At 38.6% G+C, this 13703-nt stretch overlaps 1 protein-coding gene across 2 annotated transcripts in view; it reads left to right on the top strand.

The window, feature by feature from the left end:
* KCNK2 (potassium two pore domain channel subfamily K member 2) overlaps positions 1 to 13703 on the top strand; it is a 125950-nt gene that overhangs the window by 69044 nt on the left and 43203 nt on the right. For both annotated transcript variants that reach the window (XM_047076846.1, XM_047076847.1), the window contains exon 5: positions 1551 to 1737. In XM_047076846.1, coding sequence (XP_046932802.1) covers positions 1551 to 1737 — 187 coding nt within the window. The remainder of the gene's footprint in view (positions 1 to 1550; positions 1738 to 13703) is intronic.

Below are 13703 nucleotides of genomic sequence, written 5' to 3' on the forward strand. Positions count from 1 at the left end.
CATGCCTTTCATTCCCTTGACTTATTCATTCCATAACCGGAAGCCCGTATCTCTGTCTCCCCTTCACCCATTTTGCCCAATTCTCCCTTTCCCCTGCCCTCTGGCAACCATCAGTTTGTTCTCTGTATTTATAGTTCTGATACTGCTGTTTGTTCGTGTATTCATTTGTTTTATTTTATTCAACGAATTCTGAGTTGCCTACTGGATGCCAGGCAACGTTTTTCATGCATCTACATTGGGGCATAAAACACATAAAACACATAAAACACCCGGTGGTGAATACATGACAGTGGTCATGATTCCACACTTAGTACTAACCACTGTTGTGAGAACTTTACAAACACAAATTTGTCTAAATTTCACTTATGTGAGAAGGATGGTGGACTAGAGAAACTTTTTTTTTCACTTTCCATTCTAATTGGTTTCCTAGATCGTTATCTCTAGAAATTTGTCAAGTTTTAAAACTTAGTGGTTTTTATATGGTGGGGATGCAACCTATAATTTTAATAGCAGATAGGAAAGATCCAGTTAGAGATATTTAGCCTCAAATGAAGATCCGGAGATAAATTGTTGTATGTACAAACATATATACAAATATGTTATACTGAGGAGATTCCTGATAAGAGAAGAAGGTGAAAAAATATGGTTACTCTGAAGACAGCTGTCATGAAGGGGTATTGAAGATTTATCCTTGCCTCCATGTCATGTTTGATTTATTCCATTGTACAATTTAAAGCCATAGAAGAGAGAGATAATTCATCTGGTTCACAGGGAAATCAACTGTGGCCATTAAGTCTGTGAGCACTTCAGTTGAATCAATTGAATAATGATAGGAAAACATACAGGGAAATTTTTCATAAAATTAATAATTTTTATCAATTATCAGTAGTCAATATTTAATTTTTTAATATTTATTTTTTCCTGAGAGAGAGAGAGAGAAAGAGACAGAGACAGAGTGCAAGCAGGGGCGGGGCAGAGAGAGAGAGACAGTATCCAAAGCACCTGCCAGGTTCTAAGATGTCAACACAGAGCTTGACGTGGGGCTCGAACTCACAAACAGCAAGATCATGACCTGAGCCAAAGCCGGACGTTTAACCAACTGAGCCACCCAAGCGTCCCATCAATAGTCAATATTTAGTTAGCAGTTCACTTTTCTCTATTTTGCTATATTTCCAGATTATGCTTGGCTCGCTATCAGCAGTATGCCTATAGGATAGAAATATTTCAAAAGAAGTTTACATAAACAAGGAATGATGTAAATCTCAAATTGTATTCTCAGAGCAAATGTAATTTATTTTGAAAGTATTTTACCTGTTGTAAAGCTATGTAAGGGTAAAGTGGCATCGTCATGAGCATTGATTGCTTTGAGTTAGGTGTGTTCTCTCCAATTTTTATAAGACAATTGAAAATTAATCATGAAAGGGAAAAAAATAACATCCTTACTTGCTAATTTGTTGATAGCTGTGTGTTAGGTTAGCTTTGCAGGTGCACCAATAATCAATAAATCTCCATCAGTGTCTCTTTCTCGCTGTCTTCACTCTCACCCATAGAAGTGGAATGTTAGTCAGACCAAGATTCGCATCATCTCAACCATCATATTTATACTGTTCGGCTGTGTACTCTTTGTTGCTCTGCCTGCGATCATATTCAAGCACATAGAAGGCTGGACTGCCCTGGACGCCATTTATTTTGTGGTCATCACTCTAACAACCATTGGATTTGGCGACTACGTAGCAGGTAAGTTTTTCCTGGCACCAACAGTACTCGCCTAACCCGTGTCCTTTAGACTTTTTGCTTGGGTTCACAGCACAACACAGTGTGTCTGTCTTAATTTCCCAGGCCTGCCTTAATAAACAAAATTCCCCAAACTGGGTGGCTTTAAACAAAAGAAATTCATTGCCTCACAGAAGTTCAAAATCAGGGTGACAGTAGGGGCACGATCCCTCTTGAGACTCTAGGTGGCCTTCCTTCCTCCTTGTTTCTTTCAGCTTCTGGAGGAGGCAATCAGTTTCTGCCTGTCCTGCCCCATTATTATCCCTGCTTATGACGTCACATGGCATTTGTTCTCTCTGTGTCCCTGTAGCTGTGTCCCTCTTCTTATATGGGCACTGGTCATACTGGATGGAAAGCCCACTCTACTCCAGTATGCATTCAGATTAACTAATTACATCTTCAAGGACCTTATTTTTCCTATAAGGCCATGTTCCAAGGTCCTGGGGACTCACATACCATTTTGAAAGACCATTTAACCCACAACAGTGACAGAGACAAAAGATAAGTCATTCTTCTGTGACAGTGGAGGTAAGCAGAAAGGTGCAGTTGAACATTTAGATTTCATTCTAAGAAAGAAATATATGTTGCTGTTTGTTCAGAATCTTATATTCCCACCTTAGTTTCAGAAACCAATCTGCCCCTTAATTTTTTTTGTTTGTTTTTGTTTGTTTGTTTTTATTTAGTGTTTCATGAATTCGAGTTTAACTTCTCTCTGCTCTTTTTACTTAAGCCTTTTCATGACTTAGTTTTAAAAACACCTGCAAACTTTAGAAGATATTCTAAGCTATTTTCAAACCTTCTTTTCTCTAAGATATTTAACTCCTTTAATTTCCAGTTCTCAGGGAAGTATTTTTCACCTTAACCAAAGTGGCCACATTTTTTTGTTTTGTGTTTTTTGATATTTCCTTTTGTACATGTTATTACAATTACAGTTTGCTTTATTGTTTTATCTCTTAGGTCTTCACTTCCTATCATTTTAATTCTTTCTTTACCATTCATATTATCCAGTTGTCATTATTATTCTAACTCCAGTTTTCAATAAATTATCGTAATGATGGTAAAAGTAACCATGGTGATGTTCTATCATGGACCATTTTGACTAGCTCTTGAAAATCTAAACCATTCTTTTTTAGAAAATCCGAGTTGAAGTATTAGAAAATCATGCTAAACACTATAGTAGGAATGTGCTCTTCAACTTCCCGGAATAAACTCACCAGCCTAATTTAATTTTAAGAGAGTTTTATCCTTTCTGGCTGTTTACTGTTCTTTCTGATCCCAAACTTCTTACTTACGTGTTTTCAGAGAAAAACTGTTTTGCACAGTTCTCTAATATCTCAGAGAAGCCTGATGGTTCATCTGTTTCTATTGATTTGTTAATTATAGTTGAGCCTGGCAAAGCCCCCCTTTCTAGGGAACATAGGTCCTTGAAGGTGGGGATGTTTTCCTGAAGGAAGCTTTGCTTTTGGTCAGAAATACTGTGCACATATCTCTGTACTGGATGGAGGCCCCAAAAAGGGGAGGGTGCATCACTCTGCTGGAGATCCTTTAGTTTTCTAATTAGCAAACTGTAGGCAGAATAATCGCAGACATTTGTAGCTCCTTAGAAGACACGCTTCTGCTCTAAAGCACCCATTTTTCTAACCTCTCATGGAAGGTGTATGATTGGCTTAAGTAGAAATAGAAAGTGCATTAATGTAGGAGAAAGGAAGACACAGTGAGATGATAACAAGATTTAGACTTGTGGTATGTTAACCCCGGTCTCTTGTGCCACTTGATAAATATCAAGTCTTATAACAGCTGTGGCATATACAGGTATTAATGCAAGCTTTGTATTGCATGTGTTATTTTCATTTTAGTTTTTAATTTTGTATGGTAAGGCAATATTTTGTTTCTTTTTCCACTTTATTGAGATAGAATTGAAAATAAAATTGTAAGATGTTAATAAGCGTACACCGTGGTGATTTGATATATGTACATATTATAAAAGCATCTAGTTCATCTAGTTAATTAACACATTAACACATGCATCTTCTCACCTATTTATCTTTTGGAGGGGGCGGGCGGTAAGAACATTTAAGTTCTACCCCTAACATTTTGATAATCTAATACACTGCACATATTATTTTAAGAAATTGACTGACTACCAGTCCAGTATGTGGCCTGGTCTGGTTAAAAAACAAAACAAAACAAAGATTATAAATAAATTTTAAAAAGTGGGTAGAATCCTAAAATAATGTTGTATTTGTGACCACAGTGTAAAATGGCTTAGAAAAAAGAACAAATATTTTTACTTTATGGTTTTGTAGAAGATGAAAAAAGAAAACCACCTTTTTTTTTTATACTAACCTTAAGAGATCAACACTTGGAAACTGGCTAGATGAGCAGTTCACTGAGAACATCTTACGTGTAGGAGTGGGGACCCTAAATTCAGAGTTACGGCACAACACTGTAGGGGAGCATGGTAATAAAATGATATCTGTGCGCCATAAGTGGAATCTAATAAACACCCGTTATTACTAAGATTTTATCATATTGCACCCCTTTGTAAATCCATTACTGTAATTTTATTTCTGCAGAGGAAATAATAAAAACTCACTAGAAATATGCCTTGCTTGGGGCGCCTGGGTGGCTCGGTCGGTTGAGTGTCCGACTTCGGCTCAGGTCACGATCTCAAGTTCCGTGAGTTCGAGCCCCGCGTCGGGCTCTGGGCTGATGGCTCAGAGCCTGGAGCCTGCTTCCCATTCTGTGTCTCCCTCTCTCTCTGCCGCTCCCCCGTTCATGCTCTGTCTCTCTCTCTCTCTCAAAAATGAATAAACGTTAAAAAAAATTAAAAAAAAAAAGAAATATGCCTTGCTAATAATTAGCAAAGGAATTTGATGGGATTCAAGTGACAAATGCTGAGAAAGATAAATTAGAGAAGAGTCTTCACATGCCAGGTCCTTGTGCCCAGGGAGTGGTTTTGGAAGGAGTGTGTACATGAGGCAGATGTGGCCAAGGCTGGGTAGGAAATGTGTACTCTTTGCAAGATTCTTTGGAAAAACAAAAACCTCGAGTTCTTTTTTTAAAGGTCTGGGAAAAGAATTGCCTCACTTAATTCAATAGAGTACACACAAATAGGTTTTGCTTCTGGGTACCTTGTGGCTGTGGAGTAAAAGTTAGCTATTGAGCAAAGTCAAGTACCCCTTCCGGGAAGTATCGGTTGCTTACTTTCTAGAACCTTCCCTTTTGAAGTGAGATGTCACTACAGATAGTAATCTCGCTTAAAGTTGGTGTTTTTGCCAAGGAAAAGTAGGAGGCACTGCTCCAACTTAAACCTCCTCATCTTTCTGTTGGACTATAAATCTCAAAAGAACACAAGGATATCCCTCCTGCAATGCACGCTCCCCATCTGATGCCCTTCTCAAACCTGCAAACCCTGCTCGGAATAGGATTAAGGTTTAATCATGTTCTTGTGTTGAGCCCCTTTGAAGACCAACTAAAGAACATACTCTTCAAACTGATATTATTAAAGGAAAATAAGAAATTTTGGAGAGCAATATATAAATTGTTTAGGATACAAGTTGTAATCTTGGTGTAAATATTAGAAGCATCTTGAGAGCAACAAGTAAAGATGTGATGTTCTGAACCAGGACTCTGGAGCACAGTGCTCATCTCCAGGGTATGAGCAAGAAAGTCCATGCCAGGTGTAATTTCTGCCATGGGAAGCAGACAGAACAACTCCTGTTTTGATGTATTTGTAAGCCTCGTTCCTTACTTTTTACTTGTTATATGTCGTAGTGCCCATGATGTAATTTGTAAGAACATAATAGATTTCTAATTCATAAATAAACATGCATTTAAATTTGCATGTGCAAAACCTTTTCACTGTCGGGGATATTGAATCAAAAGTATTTACAGATCACTGGTAAAGACAAATCAACACAGTGTTTAGGTCTCATTGTGTATGTGACTGAACAGAGAAATTCAGCATTTAGTAATTTTTCTGCAAGAAGAGACCGGAAAATTTAAAAAAAATTAATGTTTATTCATTTTTGAGAGACACAGAGAGACAGAGTGTGAGCAAGGGAGGGGCAGAGACTAAGGCAGACACAGTATCTCAAGCAGGCTCCAGGCTCTGAACTGTCAGCATAGAGCCCCACACAAGACCCGAACCCACAAACCGTGAGATCACGACCTGAGCCAAAGTCAGACGCTTAACCGACTGAGCTACCCAGGCGCCCCAAGACCTGGAAAATTTTAATTTTATATTTATATTTATGCAAGGGAGGTGTTTTAGTGGCTGGCTGGTTACCTTAGTGACTGGTGTGTGCTCCCTCCTGATGGCCTTTTTTGTTCTTTCACTAGCTTTCAATGTTCTAGAACTAAAATGGACCCAAGAGGCCACAGGGTCACTCCCACACTTATTTTACACATGAATAAACAGACCCCCATTACTAAGACCAGTGCTTGCAGACTAACCCTTCCTAAAAGGCAAGAAGAAACAATGTCAGTTATTTAGCAAAGTGTTGTTTTAGCAGTGCCTATAATTTATAGTCAAATTATAGAGGTAAGTTAAAATTAATGGCAAAAATTATGTTTGAGAATTAAGTGTTGATTTCCTGCATTCTGTTTCTTAACTTTTGCCATCTTATTTTCCATTTGATGAAAAGTCTGGGGTGACAAGTTGTTAAATCATGCTTACCTTGTAGACTGAGACCTAAATCATCCCTTCACTAAAACCTAAGCAGTAGGGGCGCCTGGGTGGCTCAGTCTGTTGAGCATCTGATTCTCGATTTCAGCTCAGGTCATAATCCCAGGGTCATGGGATCAAGCCCTGTGTCAGGCTCTGTGCTGAGCTTGGAGGCTGCTTAAGGTTCTCTCTCTCTCCCTCTGCCCCTTTCCCCAACTTGCATGCTGTGTCTCCCTAAAAAATAAAATAAAACAAAACTAAGCAGTAATATTAATTATCTGGAAATGTGTGACAGATTGAAATCTGTTCATTCAGGCTTGCCTCTATGACTGGTCTTTCAGGTCTATGATTTTTTTAAAAAAATGGTGCTTCTTCAAATTTGGAGAGAAGCCATATAATTACCAAATTAAACACAATTTAAAGTTCTCCCCCCCACCACCCAAAATAAAATTCTTTTCCAAAGCTACTATCTCGTTTATATATACTATTAGGGTAAGAGTGGGTCAAGCAAGTCAAGAAGCACATTTCCACATCTTGTTTAGAAGCTGCCTGAAGAAGTTCTCAAAACACACCCTTTTTCACAAACTAGGTTTGTTCATAAGATATAATTTGAATGAGTGAAAGCCAGATGACAAATTACAGTTTCACAAATCAGTGTCCTCACATTACCTGCTCTTCTAATAAAAAACAAAAATTTTAGCCAAAAATATAGATGTTCTAAGACATCCTCATGGTTGATCTTAGGAAAACACATTTACCATCAGAGCATAAATTAATTTAGCCATCCAGATATGTCTCCTTGGAATTTGGATCAATCTTTAGTTGAATAATGAAATTTTCCATATCTCACAGGTGGCTATTGAAAGTGTAGGGGCTAAGGACTGGCTCTCCCAAGATGGGCCACTATGCCATAAAGATTATTTTGAGTTAAAAGTAACCAAAACCCACCAGATGCAGGAAAAGCCCTCTGCCTCCCCCTCAACTGCCTAAATATATTGGAAAAGAGAGCCTGTCCCAGGAAGAGAGCTATTAACAAAGACTCCCCTTTACCTAAGAAACTTACCTGCATAATAGGACAACCTTTGTTTTTCCAAACATCTCTTTCTTATCATCTTCCTGGTAATGATCTTCCTCCCCTTTGTGTCCTTAGACCCCTACCCCTCTTCTTAGGTCATATAATCTTCATGTTGCTTCACTGTCTTTGAAATTTCACGTCTATGTGGATTCCCTGCCCATACACCTATTAAATTTCCGCTGTTCAATCTGTCTCATGTCAGTTTGATTCTAAGTCGAGCTAGAAGGACCATAGGGCAGAGGAAGGGCCTCCTCCTCAACAAAGCTTACTGAGTTAATCAGGCTTTAGGCTTAGTGCCGATATGCTCTTCTAAAATATAATTTCGGACTTTCCAAGGTAAAATTCTTCTGATACTTTTACCTTTACTAAATTTTTATAAATTTTCCCAGTTGTATAATCATTTGTCTTCATTTTTTTTTCTTAGAAAGAACATATTTGCATATCTCATATTAAGAATTAAGTTTTCTTGGGGCACATGGGTGGCTCAGTCGGTTAAGCGTCTGACTCTTGATTTCAGTTCAGGTTATGCTCTCCCGGTTCATGGGTTCTGGCCCTGTGTCAGGCTCCCTGCTGACATCATGGAGCCCGCTTGGGATTCTCTCTCCCTCTTTCTCTGCCCCTCCCACATGCTCTCTTGCTGTCTCTCAAAATAAATAAATAAACTTAAAAAAAAAGAATTAAGCTTTCTTGGAATTATGTTTTCAAAGTCATTATCAGAAATGAAGTTTTTCGTAACCAAACTATTGATTTTCCTTATAACTGAAAACATGAGTCATTTGGTGGAGTGCTCAGAGCTTGCTGAATGGAAAGGCAATTTATCATGAGAACATATAAATCTCTGTTGAGAAATCATAGCAGGTTTTTTGGTTCAAAACAGTTCTAACAGAGACCCTTTAGAGAACAGTCCTGATGTTGCCTAATGTTTTGCAACTATGTCAGTGGCCAGCTGTTGAACTGATCAATAACAGTAAAAATTTTCCAGGACTTCAGTGGGTAAGAAGGAAAGTAGCTGATGAGGAGTGAAGTCTACTGAATGATGAACAGTCACCACTCCCACCACAACAATGTCTCAGAAAAATCACTTTTATCAGAAAGGGAGGGTGTATGTGACTGCTAGGGGAGATGTATTATATTCATCATTCATTTATTTATTCAAGTGTTTAGTGAGCACATACCGGGTATTAGACCCTGTGCTTATATTGTGATAGTGATAATAATTGCTCTAATTCCTTTTCCTTTGGGACAGAATGTTTGAAAATTGGGGGCAAAAATTAAATAGGGAACTTTCTTGTCTTCCTGGTAGTCATTCTGTTTCATAATATAGGAAAATACTGCAAAGAGTCTGGTCACGCCCAGATTCAGCCAGTAACTGAGAACTCACAAGAGAATGGATGGTTGTCTGCATGATGAATTAAATAGGATTTGACTCAAATGGGCCAGAAGTCCTAGGACCTGGGGGCAAACCAATAAGTTATTTAACTTTTTAGGATCTATATAGAAACATGGTGGAAACGTGTGCAGGATAAAAATGAGAAGGAAAATATTCAGTGATTGATAGTCGTGGCTTAGTGAGATAGGCAGTAAATTGTACTAAATATAATGAAAAAGGCTCCAGATTGCTCTATAATGAGACTTAAAGGTAGCTTCTAGGAGTAACAATTTTGTACGTCTTACATACTCTAGGTTTCCATCCATGTGAAGGAAGAGTGAATGACAGTGTATTGATCTTTCTTTCTGATCATGAAACTACTGCTCTTCTCATGGCTATTTTCCTAATTTTAGATCAAGTACCTAGTAGGAAATGGACAACATCTTGAATGCTGACATGGAAAATCCCAAAATATAGGTTCAAATGTTAGACTTAGTTAACTTCTTTTGCCTTTTGTTTTTCTGACTTAATAGCATATGAGAAGTTCGGCTTAGTAGGTGAGCTGTGGTTTAGTACTGAAGTCATACTTCCATTTGTAAAAAAAGAAAGCAGAGTTTGCAACGTTATTGAAAGAGCCTCTTAGTTCTTAAAACCCTAAGGAGAGTCTTCATTCAGTTAAATTGCTTTACTATCAAAAATATATATACTAAAGCAGAAAATAAATCCCCCCTTTTATATTAAGGCAGGCTAGTTTTATTAATAAAAGTAAAGCTAAACAAACAAAAAATTAAAATCAATATTTCATATCTAAACTAAAATGCTTAAAGACCAGGTAAAGAAATGATGCCCATTTTCTTTAGAACAAGGTTCTATGTCCATATCTATATTCTGTAATACAAATATAATTTTAAACGAGAGGAGGAGGGCACGGAGTTGATGACTTTAGTTCAGAATGGCTAGATGATTCTTTAAATCCAGGATTCTCCTCTTCCTCTTCCTTCTCCTCTTCCTCTCCATCCTCCTCCTTCTGCTTTCTTCTTTATAAATATTCTGTGATTCAGGAGCATCTCAGAGAAAGAAAATCAAATATAAGTATCTCAGAGAGGGCATCGCATACTCAAGTTCTTTAGAGAACAATAGGGCCAATTACTAGAAACTGTTGGAATGAGGACAGAAGCATGGTAAGGAGGCTTCTGAAAAAATCGTGCTTATCTTCAGACCCCTGGTTTTTCTAGGTAAGACCATTGATGGGAAGGCTGGGAAGAGGCATACCTTGTTTGACTTAGTGTCTCTAGCCCTAGCTAAGTCTCCACCATGCAGTTTGGACACAAAAGGCTGGTGGATAAATGATAGCAAGGACCGGAACTGAGACCATAGGTGACATACACAACCTGGTTAGTGGGAAAAAGCCTGTCTTTTGGAGTGAGGAAGCCCTGGTTTTGAATTCCAGCTCTCCTACCTCCTTTCCTGTGTGCCCTGACACATGTTATTTTACCTGCTAAGACTACAACTTCTCTATTGTAAGCGGGACACTTACTGTTGGTTGGGATTTCTAGGAGCCAGTACAAAAACCGGCTTTTACTCCTGAGTTCTGAACAGACTATGAAATGGCAATTGAATTATTAGCTTAATTACTGATAAGGGCAGCTGGAGATGTGGCTTAAATCTATGGTGAATGGTCTTACTAAAGCCCTGTCCTAAATCAATGGACACATGAGGAATTCGAACACAACTCCCTCAATACCTGCTCCCCACCCAGGGCGTTAGGATGGAATGATTTCATTTAGATGGGCAATCAGGAAGTCTTACTTTTCAGTCTTCTCTCAATCAGATTGTGAATATTTTGGAAATCAGCTGAAATGAGCATAGACTTGGCTGTATAGAACTATCAGGGCCTTTATTTAGAAAAAAAACAAAAAACCTGTATGTGCCTGCTATAGCCTCATGGGCTGTTCTGCCCCCTAACCAGTAATTCTTTGGGGCCAGGTAGGAGATGGCTTTTTTAATGCTGGATGGAGAGATTGTTCCAAGCAAATTCACTATTGCTAAAATGGGTTCCTAGCAATAATGCCATAAATAACAATAATAATAATAATAACAATAATAAAGTTTTCCTACCTATATTTTTAGTAGTTTAATCTGCTAGATAGATTTTGACTGATCTCCTTACTTAAGCACTAAGGAGACAGCCAGAGAAAAATGGCGCCATCACGTATCATGGGAGTCAGGAAGAGACTTATTTTAACCACTTGGAATAGTTCATAAGATTCCTGAAACCTTTGTACCTCCACCCCTCTTTACTTATTTTTATTACCATCTGTCTATTCTCCTATAATGATTAGCCAGGAAGGTCTGAAAATGGAAAGGACTTGTGCACGTATTTTCAGTGGCAACAAAGAAAACAGCAGTGAGGTGACTGTTCCTGCCAAGTGGGTGAGGAACCCAGGAGGGGAGGGCGGGTTGTAGCAGACTGCAGGCTGCAGCTCAGGAGTCTGTGGAAAGAGGGGAAAAAATGATAAGGGTGGCAGAATAGAGATGGGGGTGGGGGGCACAGGCAGCAAATCCAGGACAGAGACATTACCCGAGGTTCTGAATAAGCAAAAGACCCATGTACAGGTTTCCTGAATGTAGCTAGACTAAAATTAATGCTTCCAACAGCCAAAAAAAATTTTTTGTTGATGTTTCCTAATTTAAAAATAAGACCAACAGCCCCTTTTAAGCAAGTTATCTTGACATTACAGATATTATAATTTGGATTCTTGGATCAAGCGGATGGAATAGTGTGGAAATTAATTCATAAATCTTAGAGAGGACTTATGAGTTGTTTGACAACACTCCTGTATACATCATTTTTCCTTAGATCATTTGCCTGCCGGTATTTCATTCCTAAGAGCAGCAGTTGAGAATGGGAAGCATTCCCCACCCCCACCCCCAGGCTTAGAATCCACCAAAACTTGTGGGATGAACATTTTACCCAAATATAGACCTTTCAGTGATTAAGCTAATTTACTCTTTTCAAACTGTGACATCCTGTTTATAAGAAAGAAGACTTATAAAAAGTCATCTTGAGTATGAACTAACTTTTAAAATCAACATCTTGGTGAACTTATGTGTTAAGTGAGTCACAGCTATTTGGATGAAGACTTTCTGGTTTTGAAAGAGAAAGTACTCGGAAAAAAATGTCATTTTGGTTTCTTTGAAATGGAAACATTTGAAAAATGGAATTCGCTAGAGAGCCTATCGTATAACAAGTTTCCACACACAACTTCTTAAGTCACTTCTGTGAATTTGTAGAACTGCATTCCCCGTGGGCCAACTCTTAACCGTCATGAGATGCATTTGGCCTCCACAATCCTTCCCAGAAATGGTATTTTTGAAAATTTTACACAAGGTAAAATTTTTACCATATTTTGAAGGTGATATTATTTACTTTGGAAACTGTGCTTTTCAGATTACTCTTTGTCCCCAAAGAAAGCTGAACTTGTGTCTGTTACTTGCTCAAGAGAAAAATGTTCTTTTTACTCTGACCCTTTGATATTTGACAATGTCATTGTGGGCAACTCATAGTCTAATATATATATAGTAATGCTTCTTTTCGACTTTGTATTTGACTTTCATGCATACTTGCTATTTATCAGCTGTTCTTCCGAATGGACGGATTGAACCTTTGTGAATGGAAGTACATCTGTGACCCCTCTAAGCATCTAATCTCCGTGCTGTTGATACCACAATCCTGATCTCTTGCTCTGCCCTGTTGAACGTTAGATCTGTATGTAAGGATCCATCCTTCACCTGTTGGTACCACAAGCACTTTCAAACCTATCATGTACCAATTTGAATTACTTTTTTTTTTTTTAGTCACTATTCCTGCCCCTGTGTTTCCCGTTCAGTTACTGTCATCATCTCCCAAAAGAGGAGCTCTGGTCATCCTAGAGCCCTTCCTTGATGATGCTGCCTCTAATACCTTTTCTTTCCATTCCAGCCCTAACTCAAGCGCAATAACCTCTTGGGTAGTTCAGAACAAAAGTTTTTCATGAGACTTTCCTTGTGAACCTGCCTTCTCTGCTGCTGGATCTTTCTGAGCATAGGGTCAAACATGAATATAAGACTTATCACCTATAAACTTTACCTCCACGCCATCGTGTTAGGAACAAGTTTTTGCAATCTGACACAATTCACTTTTTCTACATTCCTCTCTTCTTCCCATCTACTCCCTGGCCCCCATCCATATGGAGAGTTAGCTACTAAAAGTCCTTTGAATATGCCGTGTATTTATACACTGAACTTTTCTCTGTTTTGATCTTCATTACTGAAGACCCCCTTTTCTCTTCTTGCCTTTCCCCTTCCAGAAGTAAAAACCATTTCTTCCATGTCCTCTCACAACACTTTTTTTTTTTAATTTTTTTTTCAACGTTTATTTATTTTTGGGACAGAGAGAGACAGAGCATGAACGGGGGAGGGGCAGAGAGAGAGGGAGACACAGAATCAGAAACAGGCTCCAGGCTCTGAGCCATCAGCCCAGAGCCTGACGCGGGGCTCGAACTCACGGACCGCGAGATCGTGACCTGGCTGAAGTCGGACGCTTAACCAACTGCGCCACCCAGGCGCCCCAACACTTTTTTATTCTTATTTGCTATCCCTTGATCTACCCCATTATGGGAAATTGTCTATGTGAGGCTTTCTCAGAGTAAATTATGAATTTCTGCAGAGAGAGACCTGTTCCTCTCTCTTGTGAAGAGAAGTAACTGTTTTCAGTGTTGGGGAATTAATAAGTGCCCCATTAATATGTGCTGAGGTAGGGATGTGTTGAAATGTAT

The sequence above is a fragment of the Lynx rufus genome, unplaced genomic scaffold (assembly GCF_022079265.1).
Source record: "Lynx rufus isolate CCGP_SWC_20201006 ecotype Redwood Valley unplaced genomic scaffold, mLynRuf1.p SCAF_15, whole genome shotgun sequence".
Lineage (NCBI taxonomy): Eukaryota > Metazoa > Chordata > Mammalia > Carnivora > Felidae > Lynx > Lynx rufus.